The following is a 25,475-nucleotide window of genomic DNA, read 5'->3' on the forward strand; positions in this document are numbered from 1 at the left end:
AGTCTAACAGTGAAGGCTACGTGGATCATGTGACCGAACGAGGGTAGATCTGCACTATTATTGTGTTTGTTTTAATCTTATTTTGAGCCTCACAGACAGACCTTCACTATCACACTTTAAAACAAGGTCGTGGCTACGATAAACGTATCCATAGACTGCCAGTCGATTCATACAGAGCGCCCCTCATTGGACAGTTTAGGTCACGTGATAGGTGTACTCCATGACTTAAAGCTCCGTCAGTTTTATTTTAGCTCATATTTATTTTTAGCTACTCCGCTAACCCTTTTATTTTAGCCCTAACCCTATCCCCAACCCTAATCCAGGAAATACCCTAAAAAGTGTATTTTTAAAGGTGGAATTTGCCGTGTTAAATATGTTAAAATGAAAAAATATATATGTCAACAGTGGGATTCAAACCCTCGGCAGCGGAAGGAAGAATCCTTGAGTCAGGCGCTTTAGGCCACTTGGCTATCCTAACACAGTGAAAAACAGGCACATTACGCTTATGTAGAAAAGGTCCGGCTACGTTTAACATATCTATAGACACTCTTAAAACAAAAACAAAAAAGGGCCCTAGCTCTGTACCTGGAAGGGCAAAGCAGGCACATGCACAGTGTAGGTTACACCTCGATATTGTCACATTAATGACAGCTGCACCTTTCAGCTGTGAAGCAGCTTGTCACACACAATATTAATCTTCATCCCTCCTCATGTTTTCTTCATGCATCCCCAGGAGAGCGCTGTGAGCTCTCGTCCCGCTCGGGCCGCTGTGCTCCTGGAGTCTGCAGGAATGGAGGCTCGTGTGTGAACCTGCTGGTCGGTGGGTTTAAGTGTGATTGTCCTCCTGGCGTCTACGAGAAGCCTTACTGTGAGATGACCACACGCAACTTCCCCCCGCACTCCTTCCTGACCTTTAAGGGCCTTCGCCAGCGCTTCCACTTCACCCTCTCGCTCACGTAAGCATCTTCACCTTCCTGTCACAAGCTGCAGCTCACCTGTGTGTCATTTACATCCACCCCCACAGCTCCCATCTACACCTACTGTTACTAACGTGAGCTCTGGTTTATGGAAGCATAATGGTGTTTAATGGGAACAGTAGCATTAGCATCTATCTTTCTAAGAGACACTCCAGCTTCACAGTATATCACCTGTGCTTTAAATAAAACTGACCCGCAACTGAAGTGTGCAGTATGATGGAGGTGTGTAGTGTAGTTGTTTTAGAGTGTAACACTCCAGTGAGAATGATATCATCACAAACACTGATCACTTTACTCCATTAATCTGTGGACATTTATTTCAAGCCTCCCTTTGTGAAATTTAGTCCAACAAAACTGTCTAAAAAAATACAGCATCTGGTTACTGTGTACACAAATGCACCCGATTAGCAACACCTGTTATGGACAAAAACGACCCCTCTCTCCCCTTCTTGTTTTGTCCTTCCTAACCTAAGAAAAAACATGCATAATGTTGTAAAAAAGTAACACTACAACACAAAAAGAGAGCCCATTTCTGATACGTACGTACCGTATTTTTCGGACTATAAGGCGCACCGGATTATAAGGGGCGACCGTGGCTCAGGTGGTAGTGGGTCGTCTTCTGATCGAGAGGTTGGGGGTTCGATCCCAGTACCTGACTATGTGTCGAAGTGTCCTTGGGCAAGACACTGAACCCTAAGTTGCTCCCAGTGGTCGACTAGCGCCTTGCATGGCAGTCCTGTCCCACTGGTGTGTGAATGTGAGAGTGAATGGGTGAATGAGCTGATGTGTAAAGCGCTTTGAGACTGCTTCAGTGTGGTGATAAAGCGCTATATAAAATCAAGTCCATTTACCATAAGGCGCAATATCAATGACTGGGTCTATTTTCATACTTAAGGCGTACCGGACTATAAGGCGCACCGGTTTGTTATTATTATTATTATTATTAAGACGCATTAAGCAAAATAAAATAGTCAGATGAGTCAAACTTTATTCAACTCATTAGCAATAACTCTCAACATTGTTCAGGTTTAACACACAATACGGAACAATACACTCACTTTTTCAGTTCAGTATGTTGAAGCACAGTAGTTAATTTCATACATAAGGCGCACCTGATTATAAGGCGCACTGTTGATTTTTGAGAAAATTAAAGGATTTTAAGTGCGCCTTATAGTCCAAAAAATACGGTAAATAGCAAAAAAGATTCCAAATAAAATGTGTTGTGGGATTTTTATTATTAAGTGAATAATTAAGAAGCTGTTCACAGTCTAAAATTAGTGTTTTTAAGCTGGATTTCTAAAAATGTGTTTTTTTTTTTTGATTGTAATCGAATGTGCTAAAAAATATCATTGAAAAGTTGTTTAATTTCCATAATTCCATTTAAAAAGTTAAACTTTCATAGATTATAGATTCAGGGTCCACTATTTAAACGATTTCAAGTATTTATTTGTTTATTTTTTATGTAATTTGCGCTTTCAGCTCATAAAACCCACAAAAACAGGATTTCTTTCGTGCAAAAACTGAGAAGTAAACGGTGATTTCATCACAGTATTCTAATTTTTTGAAATCCTGTTTTTGTGGGTTTTATGAGCTGGAAGCCCAAATTATGTAAAAATAAACACTTGAAATCATTTAAATTGTGGGCCCTGAATCTATAATCTAAGAAAGTTTAACTTTTTGAATGGAATTATGGAAATTAAACAACTTTTCCATGCTATTAAAATTTTTGTAAAGGGTATGTATATGATCAAAATATCAGCAGGCAATGCTTTGGTTCTAATGGTGATCAGACCAACCGATGAACTGATTAACTTCCAGCAGGTTTATGGAAAATATTGCTAAGCTGTTCCTGCAAACACAGGATTTGTTTTTATTTCAGTCACTAGATAAAATAGACACTAGCTGAACAAAAAAATTGTAAGTCAGTTGATTCTTTTATGTGTGCATTACAGTCATATTACCTAATTATTAGTTTGAGCTGTGGTAGATAGTCCACTTGTCCAGTGTGTCCCAGACCTTTACTTCTAAACAGAACAAGAAATATGTAAAAAGTGCTCTTTGTAATCGTCAATTTACATAATCATATATATATATTTTTCATCCACGATCTCCTGGTGGAGTTTCTCTCTCAGTGTGCATGGATTTTCCTCAGTCCACAAACATGTCATCTGGTAGTTCTTGTATGGCTGCATGAAAACTTCTACTCTGAACAGGAAGCTAAGACATAATGAAGACGCTGACATTGGCAGCTGATAGTCAGTTGTTTTCTAAAACTATATTCGCAGAAAAAATAAAATAAAATAATATAATGATTTTTAAAAAATGATAAAGATATGATAATTGAAATATAATGTAAAATGACCGCGTTCAACTGAACTAAAATTAAACGATTCTCAGGAGACAACATGTAGTCGTTAATCAAAGTCACATCAGACAAATGAAAAGAAATGAGTTTTTCTAACAATTATTAACCAGCAAGTGTCGGGGGTGTTATGAAAGCATTTAATATGTGTTGTGGTTGATGGATTTCAAGGGGGAGGGGCTTAAGAGGAGAGCAGATGAGCTGTGAGAAAAAGCCGGAGCTGTTAGATTATTCCTTAGTATGAAGAAAGCAAAGATAAAAGCTGTGAGTCTCATTACATTCCTGTCATAACATTTGGTTTGACATCTTGGATGATATTCCATTAAATATCTCCTGAAATCTTACCTTAACTTATGGTGATTCCTGTCACCATGTGCTGTACTTGGCAGAGGTCAATGTTCTTTAAAGTCTGCCAGTGGAAATAATATTCCCTGTGAGCTTTATGGACCTGGCCCTTCTTAAAGCAGGGTTCAGATGACAGTCTTTTTGATGGAGAACCGCTCAGACCCGTTTTGAAGCTGGTGTAAGTTTCAGTGGCAGGTCGGACAAGCTGTAAAGTAGCTGTGGTGTGAAAGATGCAGAGCGCTCGAGGCAGGTGAGGTCAGCTAGTAACTGTGTTACCTGAGCTCCAAACTGTGCTGTGATAAACGGCTCAGGATGTGGATCTCATTCACCCAGAGCCAAGATGTGTTTTACATCTAAAGTGCTTTACAAAATGCTGTGACAGCATCTGGTTAATTACAGTGTTTACTTTCTTTTTAGGATGTTTTTATGTTTTTGATTTAGATATTTGAGCATGTGGTGGTTTAGCTTACATATATAGTAGCTTTTTTGTTTGTATCCACATTGCTTTGTCAGCAAATCAACAAACAGCAATTCAAAGACGTAGTTCCCTTATTATTGGGGAATTGTTTTTTGATGTGCACATCTTTCTATTGTATTGTCTGGGGTATATGTTGGTCACTATTTTTGTCTTATTTTAAATTGAGGAAACGACTTATACAGTCGAGCGACCTCTCAATATATTATTTTAGCCTGTCGGCAGCACAATCTATCAAGAAATATGGAAATGGCTTTGTGTGTAAATGAAAACCTATAAATGTTTCACTGAGCTGGGAACCCGGTAAAAGTCTGGTTACATTGGATTTAAAAATAATACAGAAACTCGCAAAAAGTATCTACTCCAGCACATTCAGGGGCGGATTCACTAAAGGTTTAGGGGTATTAAAACATGTGCAAACGTCACTCCACACACTACTAATAAGGGGTACAAACCCCAGGGAATCAGGATGGCTCATCTTCTGCGCGTCACTATGTGCCCTCAATCCATTTAGTGTGTTTCCTGCAAAATGCTCATTTAAATAGGACGGTCTCCACCACTTCTGCACGTGCGCTAATCATTGCTGCAATCTTAGTGAATTCCTCCCAGCAGGTGAGGAAACTACTTGACCAAAGGATTTAGGGCCGCAACTGGTTTACCACCTTTTATTTTAGATCTTAGTGAATCCCCCCCTCAGTGTTTCCAAGAAAATAGTAAATTTTTTCAACAGCGGCCTATATATATATATATATATATATATATATATATATATATATATAAATAAATATATAACGTATAGTCACACCATATATGTAGTTTATGTATAAAATAACAAAAAAAACCTCTCTGTACATCAGTGTGACGAACAACGTATTATTTATTAAAATAGCTGCAGAAAAATGACATACAGTAGACCATGATAAGAATTTAGAAATGAGATGACATTTCCATTAAGCAGAAACTTGGTAGTGTAACAAAGTTTTTAGAGTTTGAGCTTCTCTGACTTCATTTTTTCCCTTTTGTCAGGCCCCAGTGTTCTCATTGGGCTCGATCATTTCAACGTTTTTACATCTCTGATGTAAACAAATATGTGACCTGAGCTTCGATCATGTTTGAGAATGACAAACATTTGGCAAATTAAGTCCTTTTAAAATTAACATTAATGTTAATGTTTTTTTTTTTTTTTTAGTTTCACCAAAATTTGTACGTTCAAGAAAATTAATTAACTTGTTGATTTTCTCCTTTTAAAAATAAAAATAATACATGCTATACAAATGACTAAAGGTTAACTGAAATCTTTGGCAACAATTTTATTACTGTACTTAATTAAACTAGAAAATTGAGCCTTGTGTATGGGAGGTGAAATGCCTTTTATAGATCTCTTCTTCTTTTTTTTTTTAAAATCTTATTAAAACTAGTTCTATAATGGAACTGGAATGATTGTGTGTCTTTCTCACTCTGTGAAATCCATGACTGGATCACTTTCTCCCCTTAATGCTCACATCTTGCTCAGTACAGCGTGCGAGCTTTGCGTGACATGGTTCCCTACATAAGGGGCAGACTGGTTGTTATTTTTACTGATGGCTGCCTAATGTAACATGCAGTGATGCCAGTTAAGTCAGTGTTTAGTTCTGACTGATTACCCTCATAGTTTAGAGGGCTCAGGGGGGCAATGCAAAGCAGCCTCTTAAATCGATACGTCAAGGACTGAAAGGCTGCAGAGGAGCACTGGAGATAATGATGATGCTCCTTGGCGTGCTGTGGTTTTTATGGCATGTGTAGAAGCAGTCCGTGCACGCCGTCTGTACCCTGGCTCTCAATTATTGTCTGCTGGAGCATCGGCCTTTCACTGAGGTCGTGATTATCGTTCCTCTCAGTGAGCAGGTCAGTGGTGCCATGCCCTATGGCTGCGCTTTAACTTAAGAATAACAGCATCACATATATTTTGCCCTGAAACCCTGAGCACCACAGGAGGATAGGAGTGAGTGGGGGGGGGGGGGGGCATGCAGCTGCTCATGTTGTCTCACAGTATGTGACTCTATCTGGAATAAGGACAGGAAATGCTCTAATTCTGCTCCTTTAAATGAGAGAAAAGAAAAAAAAATCTCATTTCTCATTTTATTCCTAGGCAGAGCCTAACCTAGAGGGAATAAAATGATCAACATGATTCCACTCGACTGTCACCTTTGTACTCATGTCATACATTCTATACATCCTACTATACATCCTAATTTTACTTTTTTTAATTTCCTGACTGCTTAAAGCTTAAACATCTACTTACAGTTAGGGCTGGGCAAAAAAATTGATTTAATCGATTTATCGAATTTGTAAATAAAAACGATTTTTGATTTGCAAATTCGAGTTTTTTTTCTAAACATTTTTTAAAATTTTTTTTTTTAACATTTAAAAAAAAAAATTTCCCATCACAGTTTTTTCGGACTTTTTCACATTCCGTCCTTGTGGGTTACCGTAGCACTATAGGCTATATGTGAGCCACAGACCTGTTTATTGTTTTATTCGCACTATGCTGAGATGCTAAGGGAAGAGTTTATTATTATTATTTTAATTGTAATGTTATATGTTATAGAATATGTAGTTATCTGATTTCTCAACCAGAAAATTTAAGCTACTGTGAAGTTGCTGTTGCACTTTTTCTTAAACCTGGGTTAAAGCTTGAAGTAGTTGAATGACAGAGCCTCATTTACTGTTTATTTTGGAATTGTTCTATGCATTTTAACTCTTGAGGACAATCACAGCAGTGAAGTTGCACTCATGACAATATATCTGATGTCTGCAGTCATTTTTAAGTGCATTGAAAAAAAAAATTGAATCGAAACTCAAATTTTCGAATCGAATTGAAGTTTTTTTTTTAGGCAAATCGCCAAGCCCTACTTACAGTTCAAAATGTTATATATTCTTATATATATATATATATATATATATTTATATATTTATGAGGACTTTTATTGGTTAATAATAGCAACACTTCAACGCTGTACAAAATTAACTGTTTTTACAAGTTTGGCCCAATTTGTTTGCGCGTCCCATTCAAAATTCTTTTTCTTGAATTTACATAATACATAAGGGTCATATGTGTTTATTTATTAGGTGGATGCTTTCAAATAAGCCCTTGTGGGTTTTATGCCTCTTCCTGCACATATTGAATGTATTTTTTTTTTTTGTGTTTGTTATTTGGTATTTGCTTTTTTTTTCAGCACAGATCTTGACAAAAACAATTAGAACATTTGTAAAAAAAAAAACAAAAAAAAAACACCGAAGTATCCCTTTAAGTCTTTATATGTTAAAATAAATCATTTTAATAGATAACGCCAACGAATTAAAACTTTTTATTACTCAGCAAAAAATGTTATTGATAAGCTAAACCTAATAAATCAGTTCCATGTCTGTTATAATTGATATTGATAAGTTTAACCTATCAGTAGATTATTAAATCTGATATGTTCAGAGTTTGAAAAACAAGATTACTATTTGTCCAAAAAACTGTATCCCAACAATATTTGACTGTTTTTTTTTTTTGTTTGTTTTTTTTTAGAAAAGCTTTAACTTGATCCCACCCTAACAATTAAAAAGGTTAAGATTTCATCATGAATGAATGCAGTATCTCAAAGAAATTAAAAGTGACAGACAAAAAATAAATTAAAAAAAACAAAAAAACATTTATTATAGTGGAAAAAAATGAATAGGCTGGTTCACAGCAGGATATTCTGTAAAAAATACAATATGAATAAAGTTTATACTAAAATCAGTTACATTTTCCAATAATTACTATTTTCTACTTTTTTATTTTGTGTTCATTTAAATAGTCTAAAGCTAATGTGTAAAACAAAACAAAACACTTGCATATAAGATATTCTAATGCTGATTAACGTCTTTCAGTTTTTTTTCTTCTTTTATTTATGTACAAAAAACAACCTTTCATTGCCTTTCAGTGTGATTCAGATTTCGATTTTTTTGTGTAATAAAAGTATTTTTTTTCAGCTGCTTGTTTAAACAGCGAAAGATGTCGTTCAGTCACATGTGGGTCTCGGCTGGCAGATGGGCTCTGAAAGTCACGGTTGGGTCCCCTGTGGGCTGAATGATGAATAAATGTGTATAGCACTACAATAACACACTTTAAACCATCCCATTGACCTATTTCTACATTGTAGGATTATTCATTATCACAGCTTTGCAGTTCTACGACTACAGATTATTAGTCTTTGATTAAAGCCCCATTAATGCTCGTCTCCTGGATTTGGACTTGATTTATTCATTTCCTATGAAATGTGTGTTATGTTGACAGCATGATCCAACACAATGGCCCTTCACACAGGCTACGCCATCAATATACCTGCAGTAATGTGACACTGAGGCTGTAATTACAGCACTGGCAGCTGTTGGTGCTCTTTACCATGAGGAAATATATTCTGAAGCTGTCATTATCGTCCCCACTCGCTGTTACACTTCCACATTTATCTGCATCTATTTGTAGCACCAAGTGTGTGTGTGTGTGTGTGTGTGGAGAGAACGAGCTCATCTTGGTCAGATTTCTAACGCTGCCCTCGCCTCAGTGTCTTCCGTGGTGTGTGATGAATGTAGGGTTATAGTGAAGAGTCTGTGTGAGTATTTCTAAATAGGTCAAACTCAATGTCCTCCTTCTTTTCTCTCTCCTGTTGTCTTTTACCTCTGACTTCAGACATGGCTGCCAGCATGGCTTTTTAATGGAGCCATTAGTAGTTCTCCTGTTTAGTGTTCTTATGTTAAAAACTGGGGTTGTTCAAGGTTGTGCTGTGATTTTTCTTTCTCTTTTTTACAGCATCGCCACCATTCTTTTTTATATACTTTTCCAAAATATTAGGTTCAAAATCCCTTTCTTGATTCCTACTAAACATTACTTTAAAGTAGGGCTGAGCGATTTTGCCTAAAAACCAAAAAAAAAAAAAATCTCTGATTTATTAAAAGAAAAATTCGAGTTTCGATTCAATTATTCTATTTTTTTCAATGCACTTAAAAATGACTGCAGACATCATGTATCACATCATGCATCACAGTAGCTTCAATTTTCTGATTAAGAAATCAGATAACTGCATATTTTCTAACATATAACATTACAATTACAATTACATATAACCTGCTTCTCTCGGCTCCTTTTTCGGCATGTACAAAAAAAAAAAAAAAAAGAAAACTGTGAATGCAACCATGTCGGAAATAAACTGAATAAATAAATAAATAAAACAATTAAAAAATAATAAAGTATTCCTTTAGCATCTCAGCATAGTGTAAACATGCACACATGTAGCCTACTCAAAGGGTAAACACATGTAAACAAAGAGGGGGTTGGCTCACATTGCGCTACGGTAACCCACAAGGACGGAACGCAAAAAAGTCAGATAAAACTGTGGTGGGAAAAAAATAAAAACATATTTTTTAACATTTTTAATTTTTTAAATGTTATTCATATATATATATATATATATATATATATATATATATATATATATATATATATATGCCCAGCTCTACTTTAATGACAGGGTCACATGTTGAATTTAGGAAACAATACACAATAGTATCACTAAGATTTTGTTCATTGTTATTTGAACAAAACCTCACATATCTACTGTTAATAACACTTGATATGACCTGATGTGATTGAGTTAATATCAGATCTGAAGTTGTATTGTTCTTTAAAACATTGCAATTAAGAGATGTCGTAACTCTAAATTTAGTTTTCATCTCAGACATCATTCTATCAGGAAACATGTGATTAAACTATCTTTAATTCAGATGGTAGTAGAAAAGAAAAGATGGTATCAATTCATTCCATCCTAATAAACATTGGATTTAATTGATATCAAACTGATAGGTTGATGAAAACTAAGGCATACGATGAAGAACAGAAATGTGCAGCTTATAAACACTGAGATTTACACCAAATCAATTGCTGCTGTATATTATTAACTGTAAGTCAAATAAAATTATGATACCAATCTTTTTAAGATTTAACACTCACACACTAAGACATAAGGTACACAGTCATTTAGTTTAGTGTTGATTTAAAAAAGGGTCAATGGACACATTTTACAATTGCACCACAGTTAAATAAAAACTTCTCTGAGCAAATCAACAAGACATATACAAACACAACTAGTAGCATGTACATAACTAGCACTCTACATGTTGCATCTTGACCCCTCCCCCAAGGACTACAGATGGAAATGAGCTTTTAAACCATACATACCAAAACTTCCCAATAAGCAAAAAGGGGACAGCAAAAAAACATGCAAAGATGACGATAACTAAAAACCACATCAATATAAAAAAGTGGACATGACACGTTAATTTATATTTTTTATTGAATAAAAGCACAATTAACAGTGAAATGTCTGTGTTTAGGTTTGCCACCAAAGAGCCAAACGGGCTGCTTCTGTACAACGGACGCTTCAATGAGAAGCACGACTTCCTCGCCATGGAAATCATTAATGAGCAGATACAGCTCACCTTCTCAGCAGGTTGGAAACAGCTTCCCTGTCATGATTTTACCTTTCAGTATCATCTCATCTTGATGGTTCTCTTCACCAGGTGAGACTAAGACCACAGTGTCCCCATACATCCAGGGAGGGGTCAGCGATGGGCAGTGGCATGAGGTGGAGGTTCACTACAACAACAAGGTGAGCCAGACACACTTTAAGGCTTTCTGTTGTTGTGCAAATATTGTGCTTGGCCAGGATGTTTTAGCCTGCCGATGCTAATCAGGCTGCCCTAGTGCTGCTGTGGCTACAGATGTAGCCTACCCCATAATTGAATGAAATATAAAGTCATTATTGAGACTGTCCTGTCGTCCTTACTGAATTGATAGTCTAAACGCTTGAAGCCGAGCCTATAAAACACATCAGGTGCTTGTCTTGCATGATGTTTAAGCTCTTTCCAGTTCACCCAGAGTAAACAAGTGTTCATAGTACTGTAAGAGGATTGGCAGAGTTGGTATGTTTTCCCTGCGTGTGCCTTGATCCACCTCTGCACGTCTGTTTCCAACCAGTATAACAACTGTTCTCTGTCAAGTCAAATTATTTAGGTGGTCTTTTTCCATATTTAACCACTACATCCATTTTTTTCTGTTGAGCAATAATAAGGATATAAATCATAAATAACTATACATGTATTTATTGCTATAAATATTAATAAATGTGGATCATAAAGATATAAATCACTATTTTTAGGCCGGGCTACCGGACTCAAAACACCACTCACTTTGTTGTTGTTGTTGTTGTTGTTCTTCTTCTTCTTCTTCTTCTTCTTCTTCTTCTTCTTGTTCTTGTTCTTGTTCTTCTTCTTCTTCTTCTTCTGTACACTCGTTGTAATCGCTACTCCTCTGTTATTCGTGAACGGATTGAGCTGAAATATGGTAGGTATAATCTATGGATGTGTACGCATAGACGCTCGGAGCCCGATTTTCTATTTGGGGCCCCAAAAGAAAAAAACTAAAGTTGATTTCTCATTTATTTGCAAGTCAAATATTACGACGGTTGGTGGTACCGAATCATTTGCACATACCAATATATAAATGCGGCCCATTATGTTAGCGCCCAGGGGCTATGAATAAATATAATGGGACGCTCGTAGCCCTTTTTTTGAAATGGGGCCCCCCATTTCCGGTAATTTTCAAATTTATAGGAACATAGTCATGTGAGATATTGTTTCAAAGGTAATTCATCGTATTTTACGATCATGCCACGCACAATTTGATAAGGGGCCCCCCTTTTTTGGCAATTTTCATTAAAGTTGTTTTCTTCTTTATTTGTGAGTCAAATATTGTCATATTTGGTGGTACCGAGTCACTGACACACTGGGGTCCATTACTCTGAATGTGCCAATTTTTTACTCTTTGGAAGCGAGTCATTTGACAGAATTCTCAGGAACGTGGTACGTGCTTTTTGGTGCGGAGACATTCCGCGGACCCGGCAGTAGTTCATCCAAACGTTAGATATGAGAAAAGCTGTTAACACGACAGATAATAAAGCATTCGGTCGTATGAGCAGCAGCTTGTTAATGGTTCAGATTATTATGGGATACAGCTCTACTTTAAACTGACTTTTAAACCTTAATGGGTTTTATGTGTTGAGCTGAATGATGATAAATCTGTTGAATCCTAGAGTTATGATCACTGTGAAATATTTCCTCTCGTTTTTAGCAAAATTTACAATGAAACAAAGCACTAATACTGTCAGGTGATCACAACACTGTTAACAACCTTATATGGTGCATGTAAGTCAACTTTTATTGCAAGTTCCATTAAAAACAAAATTGAATATACTGGAGGTTTAGTCAGGTAACATTTGTCATAAGAAGGCACTGCTGCTTTATAACCGTAAGACGTCATTGTTTTGGAACTGCAGTCTCTAGCATAATTCTCCTCCTGGAAATCACTAGAATATCCTGTCTCAAGTACCCCCTTTCCCTTATTCCCAATCCAAGAACCCTCTCTGTCCAACTATAACATTTTACTATGAATACTATGAAAAAAGTGATAACACACCTTTTAAAGAATCTCATGATGTAAATAAGTGGAATAAAACAATATTTAGTGCCTCCTGAATAGATTTGTTGCTGTGTTTAACATTTCCAATAATTTTTCCACCTGGTGTGTGACCAAGACTGATCATTGTATTTTCAGTTCATGTTTTAATCAAAAGAATTTCCATCATTATTGTTATGATTATTGTTTTTAACTAAAAAAATAAACATTTTAAAACCCATATTTTTTTATGCTTTAATTTGTTAATTTTCCACTCTCTCTTTCTCAAGTATCCATCGCATTCCCCCATTTGAGAAAAATTAATATAAAGTATGATTTATGTTATGATCAAGTACCATTTACAGTAAAGACTATCATTGATAACAATAACATAATGATTGTATATTCAAGGCTTTAGTCCATTGATTGTTTTTTGCTACAGAGAACAGTAAAATGAATGAAAGTGTGAGAGGATCATGTTGTTCATGGGCTGCAGGGCAGTCACACATAATGCTGAGTGTTGTGGGTGTAACCAGGAGCGTAGACTGAAAGCTCCAGTGCTGCTCTGTTGGACTAAAGAGTCTCTGATGACAGGCTGACGATCTGGACGAGAGCCGACCTGCCATCCAGACACTGATGGAGACACAGACAGTGGAGGTGGGGGGAGGGGGGGGGACGAGGAGGAGCAGTGCAACAAAGCTGAACTTCTCTGATTGGACTGAAAATGTTTGATGGGGACATTTTCTCTGTAGGAACTCAATCAATGCAGGAATGCATGGAGCCTTCAATGCTCTCCCACCCAGCACTCACACAGAATGTCACATTTTACTCCATTCAGAAAGTCACTTTGCATTTTAAAGATGTTGCTAGGCAACACCCCGACCACAAATACATTTTTAACACGGCTGTGTCTGATTTTATCCCACAAACAGGATGGGACGGGGGGTTGCACTTGTTGCCTGCACACAGAAAATCTTCAACGTCATTGATTCATACCTCATTTTAGTGAGCTCTTTAGCAAGGCAGCTTGAACCTGCAGATGACATCTGGCATGCTGCACTGATGATAAATGTACCATTTATCACCCCTTCCTTTAGCTGAGGGAGCATACTATGTTTGTATTCATCACAGTCTGAATTACATGACATTTTACAGCTACTTTGTTTCTATTGCTTTAAAGTGATTATCAACCCACATAAATTTACTCTAGGGACAAATAGATTTAAGAACAGTTTTTAATAACTACAGTTAACACAAAAAATGCTAATGCTGTGAGGGAGCAGCAGTGTTGTTTATTTAGTTTGTGTGTGTTTTTAGTAACGTGGCGATAAAGAAAGGGTTTGCTTGAAATAAGTAATTTTATGTAATTATCGCTGAACATTTTATTCCTCAAAAATATAAACATTTTGACAGAAAATACACAGAAAGCTGGACAAACATTTATAATCTAGAGAATGCATTAAACGCTTTCTAATATTTATTAATATATTAACTGTTGATCCATTACTATGATTTGTTATTCAAATGCCCAGACATAATATGTGTACTGGCTAATACTACTTTATGATACATTATTGATTATTCATTCGACTTTGAAACCTCAACATCCTAAACAATCAATCAAATGACAATAGTGTGGTTAAAATATATGTATATATATATATATATATATATATCAGTCCGGTTCAGGCTACATAGTGTTGAAGTAAGCCACATGACCTCTGTGATGAACTTACCTTTGTTCTTAATGTTTGATTGTGGGTGTTACATTGTTATTACACAGTATTTTTATGTCATATGACTATAGTCTGCCTTTAGTATAAACAGAGCAGGTTTAGAAGACAATCTGGTGACCATTGCTGCCTCTCAGTGTAAACTTCTCTCTGTCATTCTCAGTGATATAAGACTAGCGTTCTATCCAATGGTTTTTGTGTTTTACTCTTTATTTATGCAATTTACAAATAACATCAAACAAAAGAGAACAAAACAGCTGGGTATTATTATTACAAAGATTCGCATTCACACTTGGGTCCTATAGATTGTCCATTTCTTCCATTTCTGGTCAAAACTAGCAGAGTTCAGTCTTATGTAGTGAGTGATTTTTTTCCATCGCATAGATTTCTTCCCATTGTGACAAAGTTAAAGTGAGACTTTTCAGCCAGTTTCTTGTTATGGTTTTCTTGCTGTCCATCAACATAACTTTGTAGAGGTACAAATGCTTAGATCGTATAGCTGAGTATGATAGTAGTCCAAGGTACATAGATTGGGAGACATTGGGAATCACATAGCCAAAGATTTCATCTATTACTTTCGCAGTGTTTACCCAGAAGGGTCTGACATTGAGACGAGTCCAATGGGTTTTACTTGCCTTGTGTCCAATATCAGCTGTTCAGGATAATCAGGTAGAGATGATAATACAAAGTTTTCTGTAGGACTGATTGTTTCTATATTGTTTTAATAACTGAACCTACATTGCACTGTGCAGAAAAAACAATGCAATGCTCCTGTGTTCTTATTCAGTGCATGTACATTGGGTTTGTCTGATTTGAATACACAATAGTTACTTCACCTCTCTTCATGCAAGTAGGGCAAGAGTGGGTGTCAGTGGGTAGGACTCATGTTGGGGAAGGAAAATGATCTGCAAACTGCAGAAATCGCAGCCCTTACTGTTAAGAGGACGTCTTTGACATTTACAGAGCTTGTGTTCACACATTATGACAGAGCTGTGCACACAAGTTATGTTGTTGACTGCCATTTACCAACAATGCATCTAATTCTGTATTTTGAAAAGTGCATAAAATCTTTACTTTATTGTAGCAACAATCTTGTGGTATAAGCTTGATGAAAGTTAGTATTATCTATCCTACTTTATTTTTTACTACTGTGATGTGTGTGTGTATCTAACCCTTATTTTTAACAGCCTTTTACTTAATTATACACTTATTTAACGTTTATTCTTTCTTTCTTCTTTGTTAAACGTTTTATTCTTTTATTTGTGATTTTAGTTTTCATAAAGTGGATGTAAGAAAAGCAATTTCACCCTGGATTAATAAATTGATTCTGATTCTGAAAATGCACTCGTATTCAACATTCAGCATATTTTCAGGACAGCTAGTGTTGGAGTTCAGGCCTGCAGCGTTAGCTGAACTAATCCTCTATTCCTCCTCCGTCACTCATATTCCACATCCTGTGAGTCGCTGAGGTAGAAACTTGGCTCGTCCCTCCTTCGGTATCCCACGGTGGTTCACTCTGACCCGTCCCTGTCCACAGGGGGTGGGGCATGGTTGGGGGGGGGGGGTTATTTTAGAGTGAAATGCGGCTTTCAGGATGGTGGGGGACTGTGGAGAATGGCAATGACCGCTGCCTTTGTGAATCACTGTGCTTCCTTTGGGACCAGGGGCAGTGAATGATGCGGCCCGGGGGGAAGGTGCCCCTGTTGCTCTGCTCGGCTTTTCTGTCCACGCAGGAGAGGAGTGAAGAAAGGCAGAGAGACGTATTGACTCGGGCTTTGAACAGAGAGGCTGCGCTTCAGGACCAACCCCTCATGTTGCTATGGTTTTTCTAGTCAATCTCACGTCCCAAATTCGCTTTGGCCTCCGTGACAGGGAACTCATATTCCCATGATCCCCTGTAGCGGCAGGCGAGAGCGCTGTTTATTGTGGCACAGAGTAAATATGTGTATTCCAATCAGCTGTGACAGAAAGGCGTCCTGACAGACAGTCATTATTGGAGAGTCAATAGGCGTGACTGATGACAGCAAAGGTCAGTGACGGAGCATCCAAGCTGGAGCGCTGCCTGTTTCTGAGCTTTCACAGCAGAGGGACAAAACCGTGGAAAAGAGCATGTCTGGAGAATTTCACCTTTGGCAAGTCGAACAACATGTTTGCTTGTTTCATCATCTGTAAATTAGTAACAAATTGTCTTTGAGGAGGAAAAACAGCAAAGTAGACGCCAGCCTCAGCCTCTGTCTCCATCTGATTAAGATTTTCCCTGTGCTTTGGGACTTCCTGTAGGAAAGGAGCTGACATTCGCAAGAATATAGAGTTTATTTGTAATTTTAACTCAATGTTTCTTCATATTAGATAATTAACTCTTGTATAATTACAACATGTGATTACAGTAAGGATGAAAATCATCCTAAATCAGTGCTTCTCAATCATCTGACCTCAGGACACAACATCGCTCTCTAAAAACAATAATTAGGTTTAAAAAAAATTGCCTGTATTTATTGAAATGCATTTTATTAATGACTAATTTCTTTACTTTAGATAAGTTACCAACTGCTCTGGCATCGAGACCCCCAACCACTCTTTGAATGAAACCATCAGGTTCAATTGAAAAGAAGAAAATAGGACAGAAGGGATTCTCATTATAATTTTTTTAAGGTTTATAATTTAAAAAGTTGTATTGTATGGATACATGTATTTTTTAAATATGCTTAGTCAGCAATTTGTCCCATAATTGATTTCCTTTTCAAATGAAATTACAAGTTTTAAAATTCATCATAAATTTTTTCCATCAGGAACATATCCAAGGCCTATACTGACCCACTTTTGGGTCCCGGCCCACCAGTTGAGAACTACTGCTTCACATCACATTCCAACTGAAAACTAACCTCAGTCTTTCTAATATGGATTGTTTGTTCATTGAAGTGTGAGCAGAGACACTGTGAGGTCTTGCTGTGGTTTTGTGACTTCATCCTAACATAAGGAGCTAAATATAGACTTCATCTAGAGACTAAAAAAGTCACTTATCACTGTTTTGTTCCAATGATAAACCTGCAACAATAGAAACTGCTATAAATGACAACACATTCCATTGAAGCTTTAAAATGATGGGATCAGACAACAAAGGCAGGAACAGTGGAGCAATCACATGACAGAGATTTAGACATCCAAAGTGTGTGTTTTCAGCCCATCAGCAGTGAGGCAGTTCTCTGCAGCATCTCCTCACACCACACGAGATCATTCCAGCCCAATCCCATCTGACCATCTGAATGCTCAGCAGCTCAGTCAGCTGTGAGTGTAGGAGGGCCCTCGCCGCTCTGCTGTCCATACTTAGGGGTTAATGTGAGCTCTCTGTGACCTCTGAGGAACTGACCGCTGTGAAAAGAGCTGACGACCTTTCATTGACAGGATCATTATTCTCTCCCCTGAAGGCTCCTCCCCTTTTTGTGACCTCTCATTGATTTCACAGACAATCAGTATCTTTTGTTATCAGTGAGGATGTCCTGCATGCAGTGATGTGTGTGTGTGTGGCTGCATTTCTGAAAACTGGAGCTAAATGTTGGCTGATCTGTGTGAGAAGCTAAAAATCCTTTGTTAGGCTTTTTTTGTTTCAAAACTCCCAAAGCTACAAAAAAGAAAAAAAAAGCCTTACATCTAGAGTTACACAGAAGTTTTTATAATGTTATAAACACATTAATCTTTTCATTCAGAAAAAACTGGTGTTATTTTTATTTTATTTTTTTAAGCAAGTTTGAATGTTCATGTTCTGAGAGATTTTCTATAACTTCATTTATTCCAAAATATGGCCTCTCTTTCTACAGCCCTGTGCTGCTTTATTGTAAATCTTTGTGAAATAACAGAACCATAAATAAAGCACTCCTCTCTATAGTATTTAGTTTCTTTCAAGGAGGAATTTGTGCTATTATAAAGTTAATCATAATATACTGCATCACCAATAGCTTTAAATAAGTTGCCCTGACATATGGAGGATGGCGTTTTTTATAATGTGTTTATCTTGTTGTCCCTGCAGCCCATCTTCAGCCAGGCCGGCCTGCCACAGGGTCCCTCGGATCAGAAAATGGTGGTAGTCACAGTGGACAACTGTGACACCTCTGTAGCTCTGAGGTTTGGACACATGATCGGAAACTACACCTGTTCTGCTCAGGGCAGCCAATCAGGATCTAAAAAGTAAGTATGAGTTACTCTATAGGACCAAATGTGAGAATTTATTGGCTTCTGTGGCATTAAATTAGGACTTGGAGTTCTGTTTGAGGACTAACGGGTCCAGGAAGGGTCAGCCTCTGGAAAATGCTCATTTGAACTGGTTGAATTCTTGTTGTTTCAGCTATTACACACAGCTGATTCTTATTATTCATTGGTGAGGATTGGATAGTAAAGGAGAGCTTCACCTTTTTCTTCAGCAGGAGATTAACAGCCATTAAACCCTTGCTCATAAATAAGATCCCAAAATATTTAAGCTCTTCCACTTGAGAACTCTGCCCCAACTTGCCATAGGCAATCCAGCCCTGTTCGACTGAAGACGATGATGATCCTAGTCACGTGTCACACTTAGCTTCGAACTGTTCCTCAACAACATAACAAAGCCCCTAATGTCAACAAAATGGGCCAAAATTATAACGTTTTGTTATGAAGGTAAAAATTGTTAATATTCCTCTTCAAAACTCATAATGGTACCATGTTCATTCATACTCTAAAGTCTTGGAAGAAATTTATATCCCCATTAATAACAATATAGTAGTTCCAAATGTATGGATTTTTCAAACTGATCCTGAATCAGTATATTGATCCAGATCCCCTCCAAAAATGTATGGAATCTTCCTTTGGTTAAAAATTTCTTAAAATCCGTTCAGTACTTTTGACATAATTCTGCTAACACGCAAACAAATGGGGGTGTGCCCCACAGTTTAAGACCCACTACTGTAACAAATGTTGTTGTGTGTTTTACTCGTGTAAATGAAGTGTTTAGCTAAGGCACACTGTGTCTCTTCATTGGTTCACGTGTTGGTGTGATGTCATCAGATCTCTGGACCTGACCGGCCCGCTGCTCCTCGGTGGAGTCCCAAAGCTACCTGAAGACTTTCCTGTTCGTAACCAGCAGTTTGTGGGATGTATGAAGAACCTGCGCATTGACAGCCAGCACATAGACATGGCCGGATTCATTGCGAACAATGGCACACTCCCTGGTATGCAGTGAAGCTGTGTTTCTGGTCGGAACAAATAGGCAAAAGAAGAAACACTGATTGTAACAAGCACAGTGCACATAAAATGAACATCGCACCTGCTATAAATAGTTTATTCGATTCTTTGATGCAGTATTGAGGTGTGAATACATCAAACAGGTGCATCACCTCTCATTTATTTTCTCACCCTTTTAGGATGTTCAGCCAAGAGGCATTTCTGCAACAATAGCCCATGTTTGAATGGAGGAACCTGTGTGAACCTGTGGGGCTCCTTCAGCTGCCACTGCCCGCTTGGATTTGGAGGCCAAAGCTGTGAAAGAGGTAAAGAAGAAAAAATGCTAAAACATTTTTTTTTTTAATCAAGTTTAATCAAGTTTTTGTGACCTGCAGCTGAACTTCTCAGATAAGATAACTGGAGACATCCACAGCAATGGAGTCACATCATAAATATGAATTTGTATTCACACAAATACCTGTCATTAGGTTACTGCTGTCTGTCAGGTTAGTGATAACACCTTTCCACAAGCAGATGTTTAATTCTAGAGAGATGACAATATGATGATCACACTGTGGGTAAATCATTATTTATGGCTGATGTGTGAAAAAACGAATACATGGTGAATATATACTATTTTAAGGATGTTAAACCTGTTGAAAAATGTATTTGTCTTTAACCTTTTAGGATAGATAGTGTGTAGATGTTTTATTTATTTATTTATAAGATATAGAAAAGGTACAAATTTAAATTTAAATCTTTTTTTTTTTTTTTTTTTTTTTTTTAGTGGGGAGGGGGGAGAAGAAGGTATAAACAGGTAGGGTTATACATTCACACATCATAGGGATGTGTTTCCACGTGTATGAGAACATCTTAAAGTATGTTAACCAGTGTGGTCAGATGGTAAAGTGGTGTCGGTCTGATTTGCTAAAATCTTAGATGAAGAACACAAAATTGGGTGCACACTCAAAGAGATTGTACAATGATCGTCTGCTCAGATGACAACAGGTGCAAAAGTGGTGGTGACTGCCCTATTTAAAGGATGCAAATGCTAAATGAAATGTTTAAATTGTTAGGGGAAGAGGTGAAAAAATATTTTCTTGGCAGCAAATGGAGGAGAAACACCATACTTATTCAATCCCAAAATGTTGACTCAGCAGAAAAAAATTTCCCATCCTTTTTGTGGCCTTTGGTTCTTGCTCTTCCCACAATAACTGCAGCCATCTGTGAGTAAAGCTGTGACCGTCAACACCTGCCCGTCAAAGCTAAAGAGATACACACAAACAGCCATTGATAAATCACATTGTGGGTGATAAATTGATATGTTTGCATCTCCTCCTCCCAGTATTGTGCGTGTGATGTCAAAGACGCCCAAATTACATTTTATTTGAGGCAAACACGCTAAATAGATATTTTGCGCATTTGACAGAAGCAGTGGGCTTTGCTTAGTTAGCATAACTGCGACATGTGTTTGCTCGTGCTGACAAGTCAGCGCACATTTTTATAAACTCAAACCTTTAGTCAATCAGACCCTATGAGAATAAAAGCTTTTGTCTCTGACCTTATTATAATTCTCAGGTTCTCAGAAAACTCAATGAACTGCTTCACAGCAATGACTCATTTTGGGGGTTTTTTTGCCCGTGATGAAACACAATTTTCGACTTCACTCTTCGTCTTTCTTGTTCTATGTGATTTTCTGTGATTGTCTCTTTTTTTCTGCAGTCATGGCGAACCCCCAGCGTTTCCTTGGTAACAGCTTGTTGCAGTGGAACAACCTGGCGGCGGCGTCCTCTGTTGCTTGGCATGTGGAGCTCATGTTTCGCACTCGACAAGCCAGCACCACTCTTCTTCACGTCTCGTCTGTTCAGCACAACCTCACACTGCAGGTGAGAGCAGCCTGCGTGTTGATGCACACAAACACAACCCTCTGAGTTTGCTGTCGTCCTAGTTGTATCAAGCCTGGTTATGTAAAGCACTTTGTAACAATTGTTTTCATGGTTTTAGAAATTACTTTATGATGTAACACAACTCTAAAAGTCTATTATCTGCTGCCTTTTGTCCTCTTCTGCTGTTTCCTCTCTCTCGTAGCTGCGTGGTGGGAGTCTGTTTATGGCGCTGCACAGGGGGGAAGACTCCACCCTGTCCCGTGTAGAGGAGGTGCTGGTGAACGACGGCGACTGGCATCACCTGCAGCTGGATATCAGCAGCGTTGGTGGAACGGCGAGTCAACACAAGGCCGTTTTGTCTCTGGACCACGGGCTGTACCTGGTGAGCAGTTGGATTGTTGCTGCTGTAAATCACGATGAATCTTCGTAGTTGTCAGACGTCAAGTTGGTGTTGCTTGCTGTTTTCCCATCCCAGGCCAGTATGGAGGTGGACAAAAAGCTAAGGGATAGCAAGATAAAGGCTGTGAGTGTTGGTGGTCTGGCAAGACTTGATGGGAAGGTTCAACATGGCTTCCGTGGCTGCATACAGGTCTGTCCTCAATAAACGAGATCCAAACCAGTGTTCATTTTGTTAACATTTTCATCATAGTTTTTATCATCTATGTTTTTTTAAGCGACAATAACTTCACCAAGATTAATTTTTAAAAAAATCAAAATAAATTCAGATTTTTGTTAAATAGTAAAAACTAAACTAAAATTTCATCACATCACATGGGACGTCATTCAATCAGAACTCATGTGATCATGCATTTTTTTTTTAATGCATGATCAAAGGGCTTGTACTGTACAAGAGCTCCACCCCTTTCAATAAACACAAACAATTTAAAATAAAGTCTACCAAACAAACACAATTTATCTTTGATATATGAGGAAAACTAATATATAAACAAAGTTCACAAAAATGTATCTCAAAAGACAAATGAAAATATTGAACAAAACATTAATTGAAGATCAAAAAAGGAACACAAACTTAAAACATATATACGTACACATGCAAATCAATTAATAGTACGTACATTTTTATTTATAAAGTGCTGTACAAAACAAAGGTGAAACAGGGGCGACATCATAAAAAGAATAACAAAAGTTAAAAATCCATTAACTGAAAGCTTTTCTGAAAAGCTTCAAATGCCATAATACCATCCCTTATCAGGTTGATAAATGGTAATTCAATCTTTTGAAAAGAAAAAAATGCACAAAATTGTTTTAGTTGACTATATACTGTATGTAACAGGTTTAGTCAACTAAAATATTAATGTCATTTAATTGACTAAAACTAGTCTATAACTGAGATAGTCCTGATAACTAAATTTAGACTAAAACTGAATTGTATTTTATTCTATGATTAAAACTAAATTTGCTGATCCAAACCATTTAACCCTTTAACTTAGAAGCATTCATTCTGTGGAAGCAAAAGCTCAACTTTAGCCATTGTTTCTAAAAAGCCAGGATCAGATTTATAATTTCAGAAGAATGAACATTTTAGTCGTCACGGATAGATTCACAGTGCTTGGAACAGGGTCGACTCATGTAGGGAAAGGAAAAGAGAAAACGTGGAACCAAGAGAGGAACAAGTAGGAAAATAAACAAGACTTAGAGGAATATGAAGTCATACTGAATGCATTAGTGAGGTATCAACCACGTGTTAGATATAGACACATTGTAGCAGTGTGCATTGAAGACAAAAGTGTAAAAAGACAGCACACGTATGACTGTGTAGCTCACATGTTGTAACTGGAGGAGAGCACAGCGTGACATGTGGAGACTGTGAGATAAAGACGACAGAATTAAATCATTTAATGAAATCAGCTTCACAGAAGCAGTCAAATTAGTACAGGAACAAATAGAAGAAAAGGAATTAGGAAGAAAAACATAATCTAAGCAGAAGCAGCTAAGCATGTGTAGAGACATGAAATAAGGACAAAATCAGCATTAGACAATATTTGGACATAACAATGGATGGATTGATTTTACTCAGAACATACTGTATGTGATAAACTGTACGGATCAGGACAAGCAAAAAACAGAAAAGATGAAGATAGTTGTGAAAGAGGCAGAGACATTTCTGAATATGACAGAAATGAGATGGGAGAGTTACAGCAAAGCCACTAAATCATATGTCAGTACACCCCTGGGCAGCTGTGGCTACAATGTAGCTTACCACCACCAGTATGACTGGTGTGAATGAATAATGGCTTCTATCACTCGCTTTAAGTCTCATAGAAAAAAAGCTCGTATGTAAATCCATGTCATTATTATTTGTTATTAGTGTTTTCAGCAGTAGTGCCCAGTTGAGCTACTGGCATTTCACTGTATGTAGGCAGTGGGTCAGCAGGAGTTTAAATGGGAAGGGATGGGTTTTAAAAGGGCAGAAGTGAAGAGAATAATTTGCACATATAGTATCGGTTCTGAAGGCTGTCTTATTGTCTAACAACAGTTTTTAGCCTAATGATAATACGTAAGTGAGGCATGTGTGAAGGTTATTGTAATGTTGTCATTATTACAAAGGTAGGTTCCTGTCCCGGGGTGTTTAGTTGTCGAGTTGTCACCCTGTACAAGATAAGCAGGTATAAAAGACAGATAGGTCTATGTCTCGTATGAACTGCTTTTTTTCATGTATCTGTGCAGGGTTTGCGTGTCGGTGGTGCTCTGAGTCTGTCTCAGGCGAGGAAGGTGAACGTGCAGCCAGGCTGCAGCGTGCCTGACCCCTGCAGCTCCAACCCCTGCCCCCCCCACAGCTACTGCAGCGACGACTGGGACAGCTACTCCTGCACGTGCCTCAACGGTTGGTTGTTTTGTTCTTAACCTGTTGCAATAGTCATCATTTTTCTCTGTAGTGTGAAGTTTCTTTTATTCCTCTTTTAGGACCATGTGACCACACATAGGGATCAGAATGAATACAAATGTTTTGTCCTTTGAAAGGATGCATTCATTTGTGATTATCCACACCTTACTGGAGATTCTTGTGTTTACAGGTTATCACGGCACAAACTGCACTGATGTGTGCACATTGAACCCATGTGAGCATGAGTCGCCCTGCACCAGAAGGCCAGGCTCTTCTCGCGGTTACACGTGTGACTGTCGAAACCACTACTTTGGCCGTTACTGCGAAAAAAAGTGTGGCCCTTCTTCCTTTCTCCTGCTTCGTATTTCAGCTGAAAATTCTAACTTTACTCTTTAAAATGTCTGTGTGCGTGTGTGTGTGTGTGTGTGTGCGCACAGGATTGACTTGCCGTGTCCCAGAGGTTGGTGGGGTCATAAGACCTGCGGCCCCTGTAACTGTCAGACAGACAAAGGGTTTGATTCAGACTGCAACAAGACAAGCGGGGAGTGTCGTTGTAAGGTGAGCCTAACATTCACTAACTTTCTAGCTCTATGGTCTTTAGCAGACGTGAGCAATGGCCCTCATTGTAATTCTTTGCCGTCTCAAACACAAATATACAAAAATAACTACAAAAACGCTAAAGGACAGAAAAATTCACAAGATTTTCATAGCACAAAATGGCTTCAAAAACTTACAATATGTCAATAAAGACTCACAAATGATTCCAAAAAATACACAAAAAGTTGACAAATATCCACAAATTGACTATAAACACACAAGAAATGTCTGCATAAAACGCACAATGACAGAGAAATACACATAATGAGCATGAAAAACACATAAATTGTCAGCAATTACCCAGAATTTGACTCCAAAACACACAATATTTCTTCAAAAACTTACAAAATGTAAATAAAGACCCACAAATCATTCCAAAACACACAAAAAAGTGAGAAATATCCATAATATCCACAAATTTACTCTAAACACATACATTTCAGCAAAACACACACAATGACAGAGAAATACACATAATGAGCACAAAAAACACAACTGTCAACAAATACCCACAATTTGACTCCAAAAACACACCAAATGACTCGAAAGA

The 25,475-nt window shown here is 37.6% G+C and overlaps 1 protein-coding gene across 4 annotated transcripts in view; it reads left to right on the top strand.

Moving 5' to 3' along the window:
• The window catches only part of celsr2 (cadherin, EGF LAG seven-pass G-type receptor 2), a 90,932-nt gene that overhangs the window by 51,169 nt on the left and 14,288 nt on the right, over positions 1-25,475 (top strand). For all 4 annotated transcript variants that reach the window (XM_028446801.1, XM_028446802.1, XM_028446803.1 and 1 more), the window contains exons 3-14: positions 734-956; positions 10,556-10,671; positions 10,742-10,830; positions 18,432-18,589; positions 19,442-19,605; positions 19,798-19,923; positions 21,320-21,483; positions 21,686-21,865; positions 21,959-22,072; positions 24,172-24,328; positions 24,519-24,660; positions 24,766-24,886. In XM_028446801.1, the coding sequence (XP_028302602.1) occupies positions 734-956; positions 10,556-10,671; positions 10,742-10,830; positions 18,432-18,589; positions 19,442-19,605; positions 19,798-19,923; positions 21,320-21,483; positions 21,686-21,865; positions 21,959-22,072; positions 24,172-24,328; positions 24,519-24,660; positions 24,766-24,886 (1,754 nt within the window). The remainder of the gene's footprint in view (positions 1-733; positions 957-10,555; positions 10,672-10,741; positions 10,831-18,431; positions 18,590-19,441; positions 19,606-19,797; positions 19,924-21,319; positions 21,484-21,685; positions 21,866-21,958; positions 22,073-24,171; positions 24,329-24,518; positions 24,661-24,765; positions 24,887-25,475) is intronic.

The sequence above is a fragment of the Gouania willdenowi genome, chromosome 5 (genome assembly GCF_900634775.1).
Source record: "Gouania willdenowi chromosome 5, fGouWil2.1, whole genome shotgun sequence".
NCBI classification, from domain to species: domain Eukaryota; kingdom Metazoa; phylum Chordata; class Actinopteri; order Blenniiformes; family Gobiesocidae; genus Gouania; species Gouania willdenowi.